Genomic DNA, 20,061 nt, shown 5'->3' on the forward strand with positions numbered 1-20,061 from the left:
AATTTATAAATGAAAATTATGTTTTAATAATTTTTAAACATTTTAATCATTAATTAAATGTATCAAAACGATATTTATTTTTTAAAATGTTCAAGAAATGTTCTTTTAAAAAAGCGTGTTGCAGTCTAATCGTTCCGTGGAGGAAACAGAAAAAGTAAAAGAAAAATTTAGGGACGGTTTTAGTTTCTGAAATGTTTAGCAGTAAGCGAAGTTCGTGCCTGCTCTGGTAAAGTCGTCAATGAAACAATCAGAGTTGGAGTTATGTTGTAACCGAAAGGGATTGGATTTAGAAAAAAAAATCCATCTGGGAAGCTCAGAGAACATTTTATTAAGCTCAAGACGCAGCCACATTTGCTGGGGATTTATGCTCTGTTTTAGGCCCCACTGATACTTCACTCTGTTAATGCAAATGTGGCAGTAAACTAAATAAGCAGATAACGGTATGTACAGGAATGAGGGTGAGCTGGAAAGTGTTAGCTGAATGTGTTTTCAACCCTCCAATCAGCACATTGTGTTGAAAACATTATGAATACAATTACCTGACTTGTAACTCTGGTGTCAGGTGTTCACAGTTATGGAGTTACTGAGGAATATCTCGAAAATATTTTTACTACATCCCCTGAAAAAGTTCCAGCCTCGGAAAACATGTTTATCAACATTTGGCACAAAGATACCAGACTTCGTGTGTTTCCAGCCAAAACTGCCTTTGAGGAGCAGAAGTGTTTCTGATAGTTTAGGGAAAAATCAATGTACTGGAAATTTATTTTGCCATGACTTTCGGTATTTTGCCACAAGTAAATGTCTTTCAAAAAGCAGAAAAAGTACCAACAGCAGAAAGCCCTCAAGAAGTGGAAACCAAAGTGGGGAGAACGATGAGGTGACGACAGAAGACAAATTTGAATTGGAAGGTGCTGAATTTGAAGAACTGTTTCAAGAACAAATATCTCCTCTTCCTGAAGGAGGTCATAGAGTATTTATTGTCCATCCAGATGTAAAGTGGGGAGGAAAGAAACAACATCTCACAACAGGTAAGATTGTTATTAACTAATTCAAACTGTTTCAATGTTCTGTAAGAGCATTCTAGCATAGTGGCAATGTTAGTGGACTGGTAGTCCTGAGGCCTCCACTAATGACTTGGTGACAAGAGTTCAACTCCCTCCACAGCAGCTGGGGAATTTAAATTCAGTTAATTAAATAAATATAGAATAAAAAAGCTTGCATCAATGATGGTGACCATGTAACTCTTGGAATGTCATTTAAAACTTCAGCTGGCTCTGCCATCGTTACCTCGTCTGACCTATAGTGATTCCAGGCCTTCTGCAATGTGGTTGACTCTTAACTGACTCCTGAAATGGCCTAGCAAGCAATTCAGTTGTTAAGGTGGTTCACCACCACCTCCTTGAGGACAATTAGGGATGAGCACATGAACCTGAAATGTTTATGTTTCTCTCTCCACAGATGCTACCTGACTTTTTATCTACCCTATCTCATCCTTTCATAATCTTAAAGACCTCGAACAGGTCATCCCACAGTCTTTTTGCAATGGAAAAGAGCCCCAGCCTATTCATTCTTTTTTGATAGGCATAACTTTTCAGTTCTGGTGTTATTATAATCATTTTTGCACCTTCTCCAGTCTCTCTATATCCTTTTTATAATATGCAGAGCAGAACTGTTCACAGTGCTCCAAGTATAGTCTGTACAAGTTTAACATAACTTCTCTGCATTTCAATTCTACCCAATGCTTTGTTTTTAATTACATTTTTAAACTGCATCACTCATTTTAGTGATTTATGTATGTGTGCCACCAGATCCATCTGCTGCTCTACCCACTAAGGCACCTATTTTCCAAGGAGTGTGTGACCTCCTTATTCTTTCTACCAAAATGTGCCACCTGTTACGAATTCTGGAATTTGTACTGTAGTTATGTTTTAAAAACTGTGATCTTTAATGCAGTGTAAAATAGACATTCGGAGGAAACGTGTGACCTCATACAAAATCTGCCAGAGGTCTTGGTTACCATGAGAACAGGGAACAAGACCGTTTTGAAAGCAGGGTGCTATGTTGTTTCACCTAAAGGACAATGGGTTTCGCTCTCCCAGACTCTCAGATTGTAAACAGGGAGTCAGGGGCTTTAAAATGCAGATTTGAGTTGCAATTTTTAACACCTGGAAACAAAGGAAGGCCCAGGTGGTTTTGCTATGGTCAGACTTATGGTCTTTGAAAAAATGTCAAAGGCAAATAACTATTGACTTTTGATCTGGATAAATTCGACAGGCTTTCCTAGGTTTAGGGCTGAAAGGAAGATACAAGGACTAGCAGTTCGCTGTGCTGCCTAAGAGAGAGACAGAGAGACCAGTGTGCTATTTCTGAGGAAACAGCTGCTCTCAAATCAACGATACAGAAAAAGGCTGCTAAGATTTGAACCCGGTTCGAAGGCTCGAGGTTTGCAGAGGAGAAAAGACCAACAGGTTCACCAGAGCTTGCTTTATTAACAGAAGTCCAGTCGAATGTACTCTGAAGAAGTGAGCGAAGAGGACGTTGTCTTTGAGAAGGACACTGGGAGATCCAACCCAATGCAACTGGGAGAAGTTTGGGACTTTTAACAGCAAGGATGCCTTTTCCACTCAGAACGCTATAAATGTGGTGTGGGGTTTTCAAGTGTGTTAATATGTTAATGGGAAATACTTTTCTCTGTAATTTGGTGTATTTGCTACCTATTAAGTACTGTCTAGTTAATGTTGATTTTTTTTGTTTAGTTATTAAAGTAAAAGTTTTAAAACGTGATATCTTGTCATGTGATTCTTTAATTGGTCACTGGGAAGTGCATATCTCTTGTTTTAAAGTGAACGGTGTCTACAGAGGTTATAACACACCGCACATTTATCCATAGGATTGAAGGCTGCAATACATCTGCAGTGGTTCAGATTATACTTTATTCATTTCACTTCTATATTTAAAATGATTGCTAACTTTTGTTAGAACAGAAAACTAAGAAAGGCTGTCTTACTGAATCGTAACTTTACCTGGATAATTTCAAGTGATAGTGGAATGAAATATGATTTGCGTATAACATTGGAGGTGCCTGGTGTAAGGGAAAGCGGAAGGAGGTGAAAAGTGGTCATGAAGAAAGACCACTTTTTATTCGAGCAGTAAAGGTAAAGAATGTTGGACATCTTCAAGATTATGAAGGATTATGATGAGATAAATAGTGTTAGATTGTTTGCACTGGTGAGAGAGTAATGAGAGGGCACAGACTTGAGACAATCACAAAAGAATTAAAAGGGAGGGTAAAAGCTATTTCTTTACACAGAGGGTGATTTAAGATGTGAAATTTCTTTTTAGCCACAAACTATTGTTGGAGGATAATACAGAAACAGAGTCTATAAATTAATTTAAAAGGAAATTAGATAGTTGTTTGAAAAAGAGAAATATTAAAGGATATACGGGAAACGGCAGAAGGGTGGATTTAAACTACGTGGCTCATGCAGAGAAATCACGGGCACAGACATGAAAGGTGAAATGGTCTGTAACATTCAATGAATCTGTACTCCAGTGCAACATACTACAGAATTTGTGGCTGATCATGGCTGTGTTGTTGATGTGCATCAATCATCACTGTGCCTCATCGCACAATCTCCTACTGAAATTCCTTCTTTCTCAGTAATTCAAAACTGTAGACTTTCTTGCCTTGAGCAGTTTGTTGTTTTTCCCTTCTACAATCTTTTGTTTTTTTTAAAATCTTTTCAACCTTGTTAGTGGTCTGCAGCATAGATTGACTATTTAATATAAAATTAAAATAGTAAGTGCTGGAAATACTCAGCAGGTCTGGCAGCATCTGTGGGGAAAGAAACAGAGTTAACATTTCAGGTCCATGAGCTTTCGTCGGTTAACTGTTTCTCTCGCCACAGGTGCTGCCTGAACCTGAGCATTCACAGCATTTTCTGTTTTTATTTCAGATTGCCAACGTCTGCAGCATTTGCTTTTGGATTGGCTTTTTGATTGGTTTCTCCTCTTTTAATAATAAGGAATGCTAACTCAGCAGGCTCTTCATTTGCCCTTGAGCATCTTCTAACAGGCTGTAATGTGTGCTGTATAGTTGCTCTGACCACCTCCAGGCGCGTATCCATTGTCTCTCGAGATAAGGAGGCCCAAAAGAAAAGAAAAAGAAAGAATAGTTGCTCTGTACCTTGAGATTATATTCACCTGGTGTCTCAATTCTTTCCTTCCTTTCTTCACAAGGTGAACTTCAGATGGCTGAAGCAGTTGCTCTAGTGAACACCCTGCCCAACTGGCATGTTGTTGATAAGATTATTCTTTCTACGAAAAGTCCAGACAACAAATTCATTTTTGGCAAGGGCAATTTTGAGACCCTTACAGGTAACTCAACTGACTTTTTAATGACAAAATGTTGAAGCAGAATCTAGAGGACACTAAATTATATATCTTAAAAGGTATAATTTAAAATGGTGATCTGCAAGTATTTGTACCTTAATGTGATATTTTCCAGTAGTGAAGAATTTTTTCTTTAAATGTCTTATCTCACCATATTAGAGTGCATTCAAAGAAAAATCAGGAAAAATCTATTTTTATGACGTCACTGTAGTTTCATCACACAGAACTTACAAAGATATATTGGAACACTGTGGGCTGTTGGTACAGTTAAGCCTATTTAGAAAATTATGTCCTGTTAGTGATCAAGTTATTTTGGCAATGCTTTGTTAGAGTAAAAAAAAGTAATACCTTTCACAACCTCACTATGTCCCAAAGTACGTTACAGAAAATTAAGTGTTTTTGAAGTATAGTCATTGTTGTAATTTAAATATTACTGTTTTGCAGACAAATTAAAAGGGCTGCCACGGGTTACTGCAGTATTTATGAATGTTGAGCGACTGTCTGCATTATCAGAGGTAAAGAAGTTTCACCCGAGCAAAGTATATGATGTGAAGTAATAATTAATCACAGTGTACTGTATAATACATAATAATTGATAGCAAGGAGTGGGGCAATATTTTCATCAGGTGATTAAATTGCAAACTAGAGGAGTGAAGCTCGTATAGTTCATACAGTGTCCTGGAATGGCAGAGATTAGAAAGCTGCTTTAAGCCACTATTTGGTGTCTGATAGTTTGTAATTTTCTGCACAGTTTTGGTAGTATTATTCTACCAGGAGGGGCTGTAAGAATAGATGTCAAGAGTTGATGAGCTGCATGTTTCAGATGCATGGTGCTCATGCAAAAGTATTAATGCACATAATATTATTACTCAAGTCTATGAAAAAAAATTGTGATTAGTGGTGCAGTCTGGTATGATACTGAGTCATACAGATGAGATTGTCCTAAGTTTGACCTCAATTCTGTGCTAACATAGCTGATCACAGCCCTGGACATAATCGTGATGCCATAGCTGGACTTAAAGTTAGTGTTTCTGTGTCTGATCATTATCCAGCAGTCTCTGGTCAATGAAAAGTGCAGGTTTGTGGCCATCAGATGAGGACATGATCAGGCTTAGTTGTGACGCCCCCAACCCCCCAAGCCCAAATAGCCTGACGTCAATCTGACTGGCTGGGCTTACACATTTGGGCAAGGTACTGAAGGTCAGCCGAAGGAACAATATACCAGAATTACTTGGTGCCTTTAGGAGAAAATTTGAGGAAAACAAAAAAAGGAAAATATGTTTATTTAAAGAAATAATGTAAAACTGATTAAATTCTGAGCATAAATGCTACCATGCAGCATTCATTTCAATATTTTGGAGCAAGGCAGCAGTCTAATAAACTATAGAACTATGTATATTTTTAGAAACTTTGTGCTGCTGCAAGAATTTTTGGACATCCAGCAGCATTTAGATTAATTTGTACTGGCATTATTCTACTTATCTTTGTGCTGTGAGAAGCCATGGCTTAGATTTTATGAACACGGTGCAAATTAAAAATGGATTATAAAACCATTCAGGAGAAAAATAAAAATTGAAGTGTTAGATTTTTTTTTTCAAACTAGAGGTTTATGAGAAGTTTAGACTTTCTTCAAAGAGCTTTCATTTGCCAATATTCTTGGTTTCAAAAGTGTTCACACCATTCTTTGTCCCAGTGTTGGAGAATCATACAGCACAGATAGAGCCATTTGGCCCATTGTGCCTGTTTAACATTTTATTGTGTTGACTATACTCTGTGTAAAAGGGAAAGAAGTAAAATATTTCCTTTGACCCTGTTAGAAAGAGTTGGAATCTGCCTGGGGAGTTAAAGTGTTGGACAGGTACTCAGTCGTCCTTCATATTTTCCGTTGCAATGCTCGGACTAAAGAGGCCAAACTGCAGATAGCACTCGCTGAGATCCCATACCTGAGGTAAGGGTTTGATTTCCTACAACTCCCCTAAAAATTTAACAGTATCACATAGACTGACCATATCATGGGAGGAATACTTAGTTAATTGAGACAAGTTATTCCTCCGAGCTTCAAGACATGAGCATGAATCCAAATTGAAAGGAAGTTTGTTGGCACGCTATTTCCCTTTTAAAAAATTAGAAGAAAATTGAATTTGGATTGCTTCAAATCCAGTTCCTGGTTTGCATACGAGTTCACAGCACAGTTTGTAAATAGGCATTATTAATATGTGTGTTTCACTCTGATGTCGTAAGGCTGTGTTTCCAGTTTGCCAAATGGGAAAAGATTTGGGAGTTTGGGCATGTTGTCAATGACGTCAGGGAAGCTTTGCTTTGCACTAGATCTGAGACTACAGTTAGAAGTTGAAATGTCTTACTTTGCTGCAGCACAGTATTGCCTATAAATCTAGATAACAAATGCATTCAACAAATAGTTCGACAATGTTTGTCCTTGCATAAAACTTCCAGCAATCACAAAAAGAACTGATGAATATGGGGGAGTTTCTTTTGCAATTGGAAGTCACAGAATCCTGGCAAGCCCAGTTCACTGCATAAGAATGCTTCATAACTGGTTGCTGTCTCTCTGCCCTGGCTCTGCTGCATTTGGGATGTCATCGCTGATAGCAAGTCCTAATTTCTTTAAACTTCTCAGTTGCCCGATTGTGCTTCGCTGAAGGAATCTCGTGTGAGAGATTTCACATTAAAGTACAGCAACAGTAAGTACATAGCATCCATATTTTTTTTTTTAAAGGAATACTCTGCTATATAATGTAACTGTGGGGGGTGGTGGAATTCACTGATTTTTTAAATTTAATTTATCCTTTGAAAATATGGACCAGGATTTTCCCTATGGGTTTCAGGACCCTGCCGTCAGGCTCAAATGGGGGTCAGAAGCCTACACGGTGTGGGGAACACTCATCTGTGATTTTCCCCGAATTGGCCAGTTAAGGATGGCAGGCGGGCTCTCGAAGCTGGAGGGCCAGTAGGAGGTTCTCCCAAAAAAAAAAAAAGCTTAGAAGCAGCAGCAGGATGTCTTTCAAGGTAAGTGAAGGAGAGTGCGCCCTAAGATGGCGGTGTCATCTCTACAACTTTCTAAAATCTGAAACAAAAAAAGGCCTTAGCAGCTGGGCTACCACAGTGCAGCTGAAGCGAGACAGAGGGAGGGCCTGTAAGCCTGCCTGTAGCACTGGTACCCCCGCTGGGAGGCCACCGCCAGACAGCTACAACTGTTCACTGATGCCTGTGGGGACCTGGAGGATGACTGGAAAATTCCAGATGGGTTCCGACAATAGGCCTTAATAAGCCATTAATTACTTGAATCGCTACCTGCCGCATGTGGGTGGTAGCCCTGCTACTTCCCTGTCCCGCCTCTGGGAAAATTGGCCCGGGGGCAGGATGGAACCAGGGAATCGGCACGCCAGCCAGCAACGCAAATTTTCATGCCCGCCTGCGTCTGTTGACCATCCCCACCGGGAGCTAAAAATCCTCCCTATGTGTTTTCTATTTTTGCAAAATGGTCCTACTATGGGCGTACTTTGCAGCATTGTGATTCAAACAGGACTTGCAGTTCCGAAGAAGGGTCACTGACCCGAAACGTTAACTCTGCTTCTCTTTTCACAGATGCTGCCAGACCTGCTGAGTGGTTCCAGCATTTCTTGTTTTTATTTCAGATTTCCAGCATCCGCAGTATTTTGCTTTTATCTTGCAGTAATATAGCTGCTTCTGATGGGAACCCTATGCTGTTAGTTAATTTGAATATTGTTTTGCCTTTATTTGGCAGGTCCCAGCTGAAAAATGATGTAGCCCACTTAGACCAACAAGGTGGTGGATCCAGGTACATTATGGGGTCAGGTAATATTCCTACTGTGCCATAGGTTTGCTATACTAGATTGTTGACCAATCCATCACACTCTTGTGACTCTGGATTGTCTGTTATTGCAGTGCGGATTTGATGCTTCTGCGTCACATAATATTTTAAGTATAGTCAATAGTAGGAAGATGATAAACTTGGTCCATATTGTCTCTGATAACATAAACACTGGTGTTGGGATATCTCCCACTGACATGAAGGAACCCCTTAAGCAAAAATAGTTTAAGAAGTAATCCTTCAAGCAGTAATACAGGACTAGAGAGAAACTTTATAAGCAAATAACTGCTCTGCCTCCTCTCGGATCACCCTGTCCTCTGCTCCAGCTCTGGCAGACTGTCTATTTCCCATCCCACCGCTCGCTCTATTTTTCCAGAGCATCTTCTCCCACTGTTTTGAATCTGTTATGTTATTATCTAAATGGTGAGAGATTGCAGAGCTCTGAGGTGCAGAAGGATCTGGGTGTCCTCGTGCATGAATCGCAAAAGGTTAGTATGCAGGTACAGCAAGTAATTAGGAAAGCTAATAGAATGTTATCATTTATTGCGAGTGGAATGGAATACAAAAGTAGGGAGGTTATGCTTCAGTTATACAGGGCATTGGTGAGACCACATCTGGAGTACTGTGTACAGTATTGTGTTAATCTGTTAATTGTGAGTCAATGGTTTAATTATATGCAGATGAAGGGTGTTAATTGGGGTCTTAGTTGAGCACTTGTAAGCAGACACTCACCGAGACTGATGGAGGGTTTTGAATGAGGAGATACATGTTTGTAATCCTTTTACTCTGCACAATAAATGTGAAACTGAATAAATATTAGCTCCAGCATTATCCTTCCATAACAAACTTTCTGGAATTTAATGTATTGTCTCCTTATTTAACGAAGGATGTAAATGTGTTGGAAGCAGTTCAGAGAAGGTGTACTAGACTAATACCTGGAATGGGTGGGTTGTCTTATAAGGAAATGTTGGACAGGCTAGGCTTGTATCCGCTGGAGTTTCGAAGAGTAAGAGGCGACTTGATTGAAACATACAAGATTCTGAGGGCTCTTGACAGGGTGGATGTGGAAAGGATGTTTCCTCTTGTGGGAGAATCTAGAACTAGGGGTCACTATTTAAAAATAAGGGGTTGCCCATTTAAGGCAGAGATGAAGAGAATTTTTTTCTCAGAGGGTCGTGAGTCTTTAGAACTCTCTTCCTCAAAAGGCGTTGGAAGCAGAGTCTTTATATATTTTTTAAGGCAGAGGTAGATAGATTCTTGATAAGCAAGGGGGTGAAAGGATATCGGGGGTAGGCGGGAATGTGGTGTTGAGGTGACAATCAGATCAGCCATGTTCTTGTAGAATGGTGGAGCAGGCTCAAGGGGCCAAGTGGCCTACTCCTGCTCCTAATCGTATGTTTGTATGTACCCCTCTGCCTTGCTGTATTGATTCCTATGTTCAAAGCCTTCATTAAAACTTGTCTAATCACATCTCATTACTAGTGTTTGTTTCATTTTCAACTTTACGAAGTGCCTTGGGGAAGTTTGCTGTGCTAAAGTTGCTGTATAGTTGCATGTTGGTGTTGGTGACAGTTCCTGTTCAATTTATTCAGTCAAACACCGCAGCCCATGTTCCCACGTGCATAAAGTCCCGCAGTCCCAGCTCGCCTTCCATGCCGATAGTGAATTATGTAGTTCAGCTTTCTGCTTTTTCTAACATCTTCTAAATTTGGGTCAAACAATCAGGTGAACTCAGATGGAGGCGAATTACTTCTTGGGCCAAAAATAAAAAGTGTATATAATCAGAAAATCTTGGGTTTAATTGGCAGAACAATTATGGAGGAACAGATGAAATACTTTAAACATCACTACCTTTACAAAGTATACTGCTAAAAGTGATTAGCTGAATGCTCAACCACTCCCCCAGCTGTGAAACAAAGAAGGTGCGTTCTATATTGATGGCATTAGGGGGTGTCAGAGTCAATTAAACTTTTAAACCTTTCACTCCCAAGTCCTGAAATGATTCAAAGTGATATCCTTATAATGACAGTGTTTATATTTTGTTCATTATAAGTAAGACTTGACACAAACTAATGACTGAGCAGTAGTATCAAAGCGCAGTAGCATTACTGTTAGGCACTAGTTAAAAGCCCGATCTCCAAGTATTCCCTGGTCGTGCCCAGGTACCATCGTGTCTGTCATTATGACACCTAAATTTCTATCTCTGCGCTCAGAGCATCCCTTATATGCTTGGTACATAGCAAAGCCTTTGGAGACCGATTTTAGCCCAATCATTATCTTGCTATTATTTGAACAGCCCAATTACCAAAATATGTCATTTACCCATCTGCCTGCCCAAGCTAGGTCAGAGTCTCAGAATCTGACTTCCCACGCTCAGACTTTTTATTAGTACCAAGCTTGACTAAAGCAAGAAAACATGGTGGCCTTGGTACTCAGTTATTTTGTCTCAACTCTACCTACATCTGGGTCTGGGATTGTACTACGGTGTTTATAGTTGTTTGATAGTACAGAACTTGAGTATTGCTGAAAATAGAGACATTATGTTGAAGCTTTTCGTCTTGCACTCATCAGGACAATCTGAAAGAATACCAATGTAAGGGAAAACAACATATACTGTATGAGGAGAGTGCTGAATGGTTGGCAAGTGAACTCTGATTGGTAGAGGTGTTGCCATGGAGAATGCACAAGTTAACAGTGACTGACAGTTAACTGCCAAGCTTTGTTTGAAATTTATACCAGACAGCTTGACTCTGGTCAAGGTATTACCCTGAGGAATGAACCAGCGAATGTCTGTCACTTATTTGTTTAGCTGAAACAGGCGCAATATTTCTACATATTCTTTCTGTCTGCAAAGAACAGGGCCCTGTGTATTAATATATGTAGCTTCCAGTACGCGCAAATGCAATATACAGCGAGAAATGATCTGATCAGGGTAGCCATTGTCACACAGGATGTGTTTGATTCGCCCTATATCACGCAAACTTATGAATGGACCTTAGGCCGCCATTTCCGGCCTGAAAAGTGTCCAGTCTACCTCAAATTACCTTGGATGGGTAACGTATCCCAAAACTTTGAGCAACAGGAGAAGCTAACTGTTTCATGCTGCTACTATGCAGTAGCAACACATGTGGTGTTCGCCACTAACAGGATGCTGCCGTCAAGCCAAAAAGACGTCCTGCCTTTCACAGAAATGAGTAATGTGATATATGAATTTCAATGCCAGTATGATGCTAGGTATATAGGCCTTACGTCCCAAAGACTGGCAGATCGTATCAAACAGCATGTCCCTTCCACTGTTCGCAATGGGCGAGGTACAGACCGTACCCAACCAGCCCATGCTTGCAAAACTCAAAACACAGTCTCCAACATTAGATGTGATTCCGCAATTGGACAACATTTGCTAAGTAATCCTCTGTGCTAAGAATTACGCTGACAGCCAGTTTAAAATTGGCAGTCGGGCTCGCAGTGGTGCATTTGCACGTACTGGAAACTACATCTGTTAATGCACAGGGCCCTATAGAAAGAATATGTACAAACATTACGTCTGTTTCAGCTAAACAAAATAAGTGACTGCCATTTGCTGGTTCATTCCTCAAGGCAATGCCTTGACCAATCAGAGTCAAGCTGCCTGGTTTAAATTTCAAACAAAGCTTGGCAGTTAACTTTCAGTAACCATTAACTGGTGCAGTCTCCATGGCAACGCCTCTACCAATCAGAGTTCACTTGCCAACTAATCAGCGCACTCTTCTCATACAGTATAAATGTGTTGTTTTCCCTTACATTGGTATTCTTGCGGATTGTCCTGATGCGTGCAAGACGAAAAGCTTTAACATAATGTCTCTATTTTCAGCAATACTTAAGGTATTTATCTTCTAGTTCTCACACAGCAGCCCATCTGTTTTCGTGCGCTGCTAGATTTCTGCTGAAGTTTATGTTTTTACGATTTGGTTCCTTTCAAAACCTTCGGGGTCAGTAAAACACGTGGTCAATGAAGGCCCAAACCACAATTTTCCATCATGTCACCTCTCGGCCACTTTTAACCAGGGCGTATTGCAAGTGGGGTAAAAAATATAGTTTAGTATAAGTGTTATCGTTATCACAACTAGTGAAGACTCTAATTTATAAATCAGTCAGTCATAGTATTTAAGTCGATTCTCGTTAATTAGCAAGAAAACCCAATGTAGGGATTTCCCAGGATTCTGGGAAGAAGGACGAGAAAGTGCTGCCTGTGAAAATGGTGAAAGCAGATGCAGTTGTTTCACCAGACCTACAGTAGGCTATTGGCAGTTTATCAGACTTGACTCTAATTTTGGAATTTTGATCGTCATGCTAGGCCCCCACCTGCCAAGAATGAGGCACATTAATTTTGTCATGAACATTAATTTTTAACTGCTGCCGGAGCGAGGAAATGACTTGTTAAACAGACCAGGCATGGCTGGAAAGGACATTTGCATATTAACAGACAGTATTTGGAAGGACAAAGGACCATTCACTGACATATTCAACCCACAGTGGATGTTGATCACCAGACAGTGAGGGGGTGGGGAAGTGCATTCCTTGGCGTACTGGGGTGATGCAATCCACAGGGGCCAGGACTGGTTAGACCAGCTGATCACATGGCTGTTCCAGGGCTTTTTTTTGAACTGGTCACAGAGAATTTCAACTCAGAAAGACTGTTTGCTCCTGGACTGAGAAGATCTCTCCTATCGGCTCCCATCTCTTTCTCACAAGCCTCTGAATCCACTGAAGGCTAATGAAACCCAAGAACAAGGTTTAAGAAGAATACTGGGCCCCAATGAAAAGCAAGATCTACCTACAATCAAGGACTCTACAGTGAGGTGGAAGATCCGTAACAAAAAACCCTCTTCAGAGATTGCCTCAAACTTTTCCACTTTTTCTTCTGCTCTGTTCTGTCTCTATCTGCATGTGTGCATGCTAGTGTGGGCGCGTCATGTATCTGTAGGCGTCAACCGAATTTGAGTTTTAAGTTTAATAAATTTCAACCTTTCTCCTTTAAACCTAAGAAAACCTGTTTGTCCTGGTTTCTTTGCCTTATAATTGAAAAGCGGTGAACGAGGATTTATCAAGGGGGAGCTAAAATCACGGTGTGTTTAAAATTAAACCCTGTTACAGTAAGGCCAGGTGAAGGCTGAGAGACACCTTTCTCAGCTGGTTGTAACACACTGATTAATCAGATTTGCTACTTAAAATCAGTACTATAGTGCAGTTTAGAAAATGGATCAGTTGTCAAAATATTCTTACAAGTAAACACTTGCTTTCAACTTAGTACATTTCTAAACTGAATGAAGTGTTTTTTGCAGCAGCAGAATAAAGATTCAAAATTGTCCAGCACAGTTTTTATTGAGTTAGAAACAGTACACTTGATGACAAGTTAATGAGGGGTTCCCTTGTTTTTACTCAATCACTGTTTTCCAGGTGAGACCTTCATGGAGGTTCAGCAACGCCTCCTCAAGGAGAGGGAACTGAAGATTAGAGGGGTGTTGGAAAAGCTAAGGAGGAAACGGCAGTTGCTGAGGACTCAGCGCAAACGCAGAGAGTTCCCGATTATTTCTGTCATGGGCTACACGAATTGCGGTGAGTTTTCAGTTCCACATATTTCAGGAAACAGCTGTAATTTCTGCTGTACTTCTGAAAGGTTAATCAACGTTCATGAGGATAGCTAAAAAATCAGCACAATATAGTTTCCTCTGTCCCTGAATTTTCTCAACAAAAGGAATTGAGTATAAAGTAGAGAAACGTTGTTCATGTTCATTCAAATTAATGAATGAAGAAAAGTACATGCTTCGCATTTTTGTCTTATCATGAGTATGAAAATTGTGATTCTTCTCTTCAACAGTACCCCTGTAGCATATTTTAAGAATGCAATCGCTATGCAAAGGCAATTTGGTTCTACTTGAGCACCCATGTTGGAATAAACACTTCTGTGAAGTGCAGTGGGGCATTTTTTATATGTGATAGATGCTGTATAACATTGTGTTGTAAACACCAGAGGATAATTAATGGGGCACTCTTAGCATAGAGCCAAAGGGAGATGTTGGTACATCAATGTTTTCAGGGGGAGGTGTTGTGAAGCCAGGCAAATCTGGCTTCCTGCCATGGTGTAATGGAACACCATTATCTGTTTCACACCTAGTATATTTTGTACTTTCAATTCAGGCAAAACGACCCTGATCAAAGCCCTGACTGGAGACTCAGGCCTTCACCCGAGAGATCAGCTGTTTGCCACCCTTGATGTTACTACCCATGCTGGCTTGATGCCAAGCCGTATGATGGTCCTTTACATCGATACCATTGGATTTCTTTCTCAGCTTCCCCACAATTTAATTGAATCCTTCTCAGCAACTCTAGAGGATGTGGCATATTCCGTAAGTATTGTTTTCTGTCACTTTTTTTTTCTCTATGTGCATAGGTCAGTTTTTTTTTAAAAGCCACAGAATTCTTGACTATTTTCCAGGTCCTGTGTTTTAGCTCACTTGATTGACAGTTAGGAACCGAACCAAATAGACCAGGAAAGTCCCAGGGTGGGTCTCAGCTAGGTTGACATTAGGACGTTACATTTGATTCAGTGCCTGGATTGGGGAAGGAAAATCAGCTGGGGTTCATGCACCAGATTGCTCCCCAGAAATCCCTGCCAGAAGTGCATGTGCAGAGCTCAAATGAGAGCCCGATCAGGGTTGGCTGTGATGGCCTTGCATATCTTCGCCCCCTCACAAAGTATTTCCCCACTCAAGGTCAAAGTTAGCAACCTGCTCACCATGAAGTGTAGTTCAGTATGGGTTACCCTCCGGTGAACTGCAGGGTCCAGGCATAGCTTATTTTCTTAGAGTGCAAGTGAGAAAAGGGAGCAAATTTTAACCCAACTCACCAGACAGAAAACCAGTATGGAGTAAAACCAGACAGGGTATAAAATCAGTTTCCAGAAGAGTGCATTAGGTTATAACTATCGCCAGGGATTGGCAAACTGCCTCCTGCTTATTTGGCACAAATCGCACTGATTCTGTCATCATGCAACATATTTCTATTTCAGTAGATCTGAAAGTAATGACAAATGGGAATTAATTGTAATACGGTAACAATTTGGTTTCTACACTCAGCAGGAAAGTCTATTAATCTCCACCACAAGCAAAATCTGTTTGCTACTTTGCATCTGGTCAATAATTTTTGGAAAAGCTATATGTCTTTCCACCACTGAAGTTCAACTTGGTTGTAAAATGATAGACTAGAACTCTAGAACTAAACAGCTAGTCCTCCATGCCAGTCTGATTTGTAATGGTTTTCAAAACACAGTCTTTGACCAACAACTGTGTACATTTTTGTTTTTGTTGGCAGGGAAAGGGAATTACTGTTTCTGAACCCCCTTGTTTCCTACCCTTTTTCCATATGTTTTATATGGAAATTAAAGAAACTTGCATTTGAGGCTGGGCTAAGCAGTTCACACCAAGAATAGTCCTCTTGCCAAGGATTGAACCTCCTTGTTGATTTAGAGTAAAATTGTAGCAAAAGGAAGACAGGAGGAAGTTTGTTGCAGTAAGAATCCTCTGCTTTTTGTCCATGTTGACTCTATTTGGCAACAGGAATTTATGCTGTGCTACTTATAAAGTTAAAAAAAACTTTCATTATATAGTGCCTTTTGTGACCTGGGGATGTCCCAAAGCTCTTTACAGCCAATGAAGTACTTTTTTCATTGAAGTTGGTCACTGTTGTAATGTGGAAAATGTGGCAGTCAGTTTGGGCACCACAAACAGTAATGTGGTAATGACCAGTAATCACTTTCATTTTTAGTGATGTTGATTGAGGAATAAATATTGGACAGGACACCAGGGATAACTCCCCTGCTGTTCTTTGAAATAGTGCCATGGGATCTTTTACATCTACACGGGGGGAGCAGAAGGGGCCTCGATTTAATGTCTCATCCGAAAGACGTTAATTTGAAGCTTCGTATGCCCTCCCAGGTGGACATAAAGATGTGTTCATTTGAAAATTGCTTGAGATAAATACATTTTTGCATTCTTCATGGTAATTTGGATGAAATGCTGTTTACAACGTTAAATCGCATCATTGTAATATATGGTATTCTGCTGCTATGGTAGAGCGGTGTTTAAGATGGCCTGATACTTTAATTTACCTTTGACACTTTGTGATGTAAAGGATGCTCTTAAAACTATCATATTACGTTGATTACAGTTAGAATGTTGCGTCCAATTCTGGGTACCTACTTTAGGAGGCATGCCAAGGCCTTGGAGAAAGTGCAGAAGTGATTCACTAAAACGATACTAGAGATGAGAAGCGAGATTTGAGAACTGGGGACTCTTTATTCGAACAAAGGAGGTTAAGACACGAGTTCAAAGTGAAAGGAGAAAAGTTTAGGGGGGATATGCGTGGAAAGTTCTTTACGCAGAGGGTGGTGGGTGCCTGGAACGCGTTGCCAGCGGAGGTGGTAGATGCGGGCACGATGGCGTCTTTTAAGATGTATCTAGACAGATACATGAATGGGCAGGAAGTAAAGAGATACAGAACCTTAGAAAATAGGCGACATGTTTAGAGAGAGGATCTGGATCGGCGCAGGCTTGGAGGGCCGAAGGGCCTGTTCCTGTGCTGTAATTATCTTTGTTCTTTGTAAGAGGTGGTAAAACAGGTGTATTCAGAATTATGAAAGGTAAATAAGAAAAAGCTATTTCTGTTGTTCAGTGGGCCGAATGACCACCTACGTTGTAATATTTTGAGATTCTAGATACAGTGGCAATAAATTTGAGGCTGTTGTAGGTAAATAATGCACACAACAAATCAGCAGTTGCACGAACTTAGTTCATGTAAACATATTATTAACATCTCTATCATTTTCACCTCTCTTTCTATCTGTATCCAGGATGTCATAGTTCATGTCAGGGACATCAGTCACCCTGAAACCACCAACCAGAAAATGAACGTATTGAATGTTCTCCGGAATCTCCAGCTCCCAAATCAACTCTTGGATTCCATCATTGAAGTACACAATAAAATCGATCTCATGGAGGGGTAAGAACATAGTAATTTTCATGCATACCAAATAGCCAATATCATGTACACATGACTATAACCTAGGTATTTCTCGCCTCTGGTTTTAGAAAAATTCTCTATATAAAAGTCCACAAGGATTTTAATCCTATGTTGTAATGTCAAATGTACATTTGTATGTAAAAAAGTGATATATCATAAATATAGATGCTGTGTATCAATAGTTAATAGCACCTTTTAACTATGCCAGAGGTCACTGCGTACCCATAGAGCCATACAGAGCAGGAAGACCAGGTTGAACCCCTGATCTGTCCTAAGATAGCTCATCTAGCAAGGGCAACATTGGCTCTCAGGAAAGGAAAAATTTGCCAGAGTACCTGATCCTGACAGTTGTGTAATTGCAATTCTTGGCAGATAAAGACATAGTCAAGCTTGGTAGTGATGACTCATGTAGTTAAGTAGACCACTGTCTAAGCTTCTGTGGAGAATAGTCACTTGGGTGAAGTTCCATTGGTCTGACAGGAGGAATCATTCCCCACTCTCCTGAGAATAAGATTTGTTTTGGTGGAGGGGGGTGGTGAAATTAAGGTAAACTTAAGAGAGAGAAAAACAAAATGCTGCCTTGATGATTGTTCTTGACAAATCTAAAAGGTCCCTAAGCTATGAATATCTGATGATACCAAGTAATCGAACTTATTCTGTTGCCGAGTACAGTAGCCTAGTTGTACTGGGCTAGCAATCTGGAGTCCATGAATTAAAATCCCACCATGGGAAGTTTTGAAATTGAATTCAATAAATCTTTTAATATATATATTATTACAAGGGATATGGGCCCCGGAAGTGCAGAAGGTGTTAGTTTCGACAGGCATCAAGATCGGCGCAGGCTTGGAGGGCCGAATGGCCTGTTCCTGTGCTGTACTGTTCTTTGTTCTTATATAGGCTAGCAGCAGAAAAATAACCATGAAATCTGATAGATTGTTGTTGGGGACCTGCCATTCCTGCTCTGTTCAAACTTGCATGTCACTGCAGTTGACATAACATGTTAACGCTTGATGCCCTCAAGGAAGTAAACACTGCCATCATTCCAAGAATAAATTTTCAAAATTTACTTGGCCTGCTGGGCATAAACAAGTGTTAATTATTTTATTTCTCATTGCTTCAAACTATCAGTTAAAGACTAGATATGAAAACCTTTTGAGTTTCTGTCAGGTAACCTGAAACATACATTCATTCTCCTTTCTTCCCTCCTATTAATTTCATTTGTGAATACAATCTGACCTCCAATGGTCATAGAGCAGATAAGTTAGTCATTGGAGCAATCACAAGATAGGTTCAGATGAAGGCAGCCTTTTGACCTTATTCAGTGTCATCCTTCCAGAATAACAAGCCTGCAATCTTCTCGTCATTGTCTCTAGGTATTTCTTCAATCAGTCCAACATTGTTATGTTAACCATCCTTCCCATCAACCTATTCCAGCTGTTGATCAGAATCTGAGTAAAAGTAATTCTTTTCCCCTTATTAAAGATATCAACCCACAGACCCAAACACCGTCGCAGTTTCAGCGCTTCATGGACTTGGCATGGATGAACTGAAAAAGAAAATTGAGGAGGCAGTTTTGCAAGCAACAGGAAAATTGATCCTCACTATTCAAGTAAATTTGGCTGGGCCTCAGCTTAGGTAAGAAGGAAATCTCAGTGCAGGTAGAACTTGCACAAGCACATGGCTTTTGAACAAATCTCATTCTTTTCAAAGTGGAAGTTAGTGAGTTTACAAGACAATTTTTAAACAGTTAACAATTGAACAAGTGAGGCCTGTTCATTCTGGAGCATGTGCAGGAGTGGTTTCTGATAGGTTAATGCATGGAAAGACTAATTTAAAGATGATGACATATCATACTGTTTCTTTTTATCATTCCAGCTGGCTATATAAGGAAGCCACTGTGCAAGGAGTGGATGTTTTGCCAGAAGATGGTATGGCCAATGTGAGTGTGATCATCAGCAGCTCTGCTTATGGGAAATACAGGAAACTGTTCCAGCCTTGAGGGAAAAGAAATGACTTTCCAGCAATGAGGATTTTTATCTGGGAAAGAATTTATGCAAGAACAGCACCTATTTGCCTCTCTGAGAAACATCACCAAAATAGTTCACTAGTAATGAATTGCTTCGAAATGCAGCAATCACTGTTCTGTAAGCAAACACGGGCAATTTACACACAGCAACACCCCACTAACAGCAATGAGATGAATAATCAGCCACTTCTTTCGGTGGTTTCCATTACAGGAAGAATGTTGACCAGAATACTGGAAGAATTCCCAGCTTTTTCCAAGGAATATTTAATCACTGGGACAGGCAGACAGAAACTGAGTTTGTCTCATCCAAAGGATGAAGCTTTTATATATAAAAAAAAAATCAAGAATGCAGTGACACTATGCTGAAGTCAATAAAGAAATCATGATAGTGTTCCACAGTAAGCACAGATATCATTACGTGTCTAAAGTTTAAATGTTGTTTACTTCACCATATTTATATGGAGTTAAAAAGTTTATTAGAATGATTCTCTTATGATAGTGAAAATGTTCCAATTGACCTCTGTGTGCATGGGTCAGAGAAATATAATGGGCCAAGATTTCTGGTCCTAATCATCCATCTCGTGATGCCTCCTCATGTGTACACTCTTGGGCATTGGATAAGCATGGTACTGGGCTCTGCTTGTTGTTCCCACAGTTGATTAATCTCCCATCAATATTGATAAGTGAAAAATTGTGGTATGACCAAGGCTGCTGGTGCTCAAACTACCATGAG

At 40.1% G+C, this 20,061-nt stretch overlaps 1 protein-coding gene across 3 annotated transcripts; it reads left to right on the top strand.

Moving 5' to 3' along the window:
- Nucleotides 1–92: 92 nt before the first annotated feature.
- gtpbp6 (GTP binding protein 6 (putative)) lies at nucleotides 93–19,903 on the top strand. Of its 3 annotated transcripts, XM_068033228.1 has the most exons (10): nucleotides 94–1,028; nucleotides 4,240–4,377; nucleotides 4,837–4,907; nucleotides 6,210–6,340; nucleotides 8,159–8,229; nucleotides 13,682–13,840; nucleotides 14,423–14,631; nucleotides 17,133–17,281; nucleotides 18,785–18,937; nucleotides 19,178–19,903. In XM_068033228.1, exons 1-10 carry the CDS (start codon nucleotides 575–577, stop codon nucleotides 19,299–19,301), a joined length of 1,659 nt encoding a protein of 552 aa, XP_067889329.1. In that variant the 5' UTR covers nucleotides 94–574; the 3' UTR covers nucleotides 19,302–19,903. The 3 variants fall into 3 exon arrangements, with proteins under 3 accessions (XP_067889331.1, XP_067889329.1, XP_067889330.1); XM_068033230.1 differs by lacking the exon at nucleotides 18,785–18,937 and having other exon boundaries at nucleotides 93–1,028; XM_068033229.1 differs by lacking the exon at nucleotides 4,240–4,377 and having other exon boundaries at nucleotides 95–1,028.
- Nucleotides 19,904–20,061: the final 158 nt, after the last annotated feature.

The sequence above is a fragment of the Heterodontus francisci genome, chromosome 6 (assembly GCF_036365525.1).
Source record: "Heterodontus francisci isolate sHetFra1 chromosome 6, sHetFra1.hap1, whole genome shotgun sequence".
NCBI classification, from domain to species: domain Eukaryota; kingdom Metazoa; phylum Chordata; class Chondrichthyes; order Heterodontiformes; family Heterodontidae; genus Heterodontus; species Heterodontus francisci.

What these genes read in the sequence shown, in the direction of transcription:
- gtpbp6 (XM_068033228.1), top strand. Translation starts at nt 575, where the DNA reads ATGGAGTTACTGAGGAATATCTCGAAAATATTTTTACTACATCCCCTG. An exon ending in CAATTTTGAGACCCTTACAG is followed by an intron (nt 4,378 to 4,836) that starts GTAACTCAACTG and finishes ACTGTTTTGCAG; the next exon opens with ACAAATTAAAAGGGCTGCCA. An exon ending in CATGGGCTACACGAATTGCG is followed by an intron (nt 13,841 to 14,422) that starts GTGAGTTTTCAG and finishes CTTTCAATTCAG; the next exon opens with GCAAAACGACCCTGATCAAA.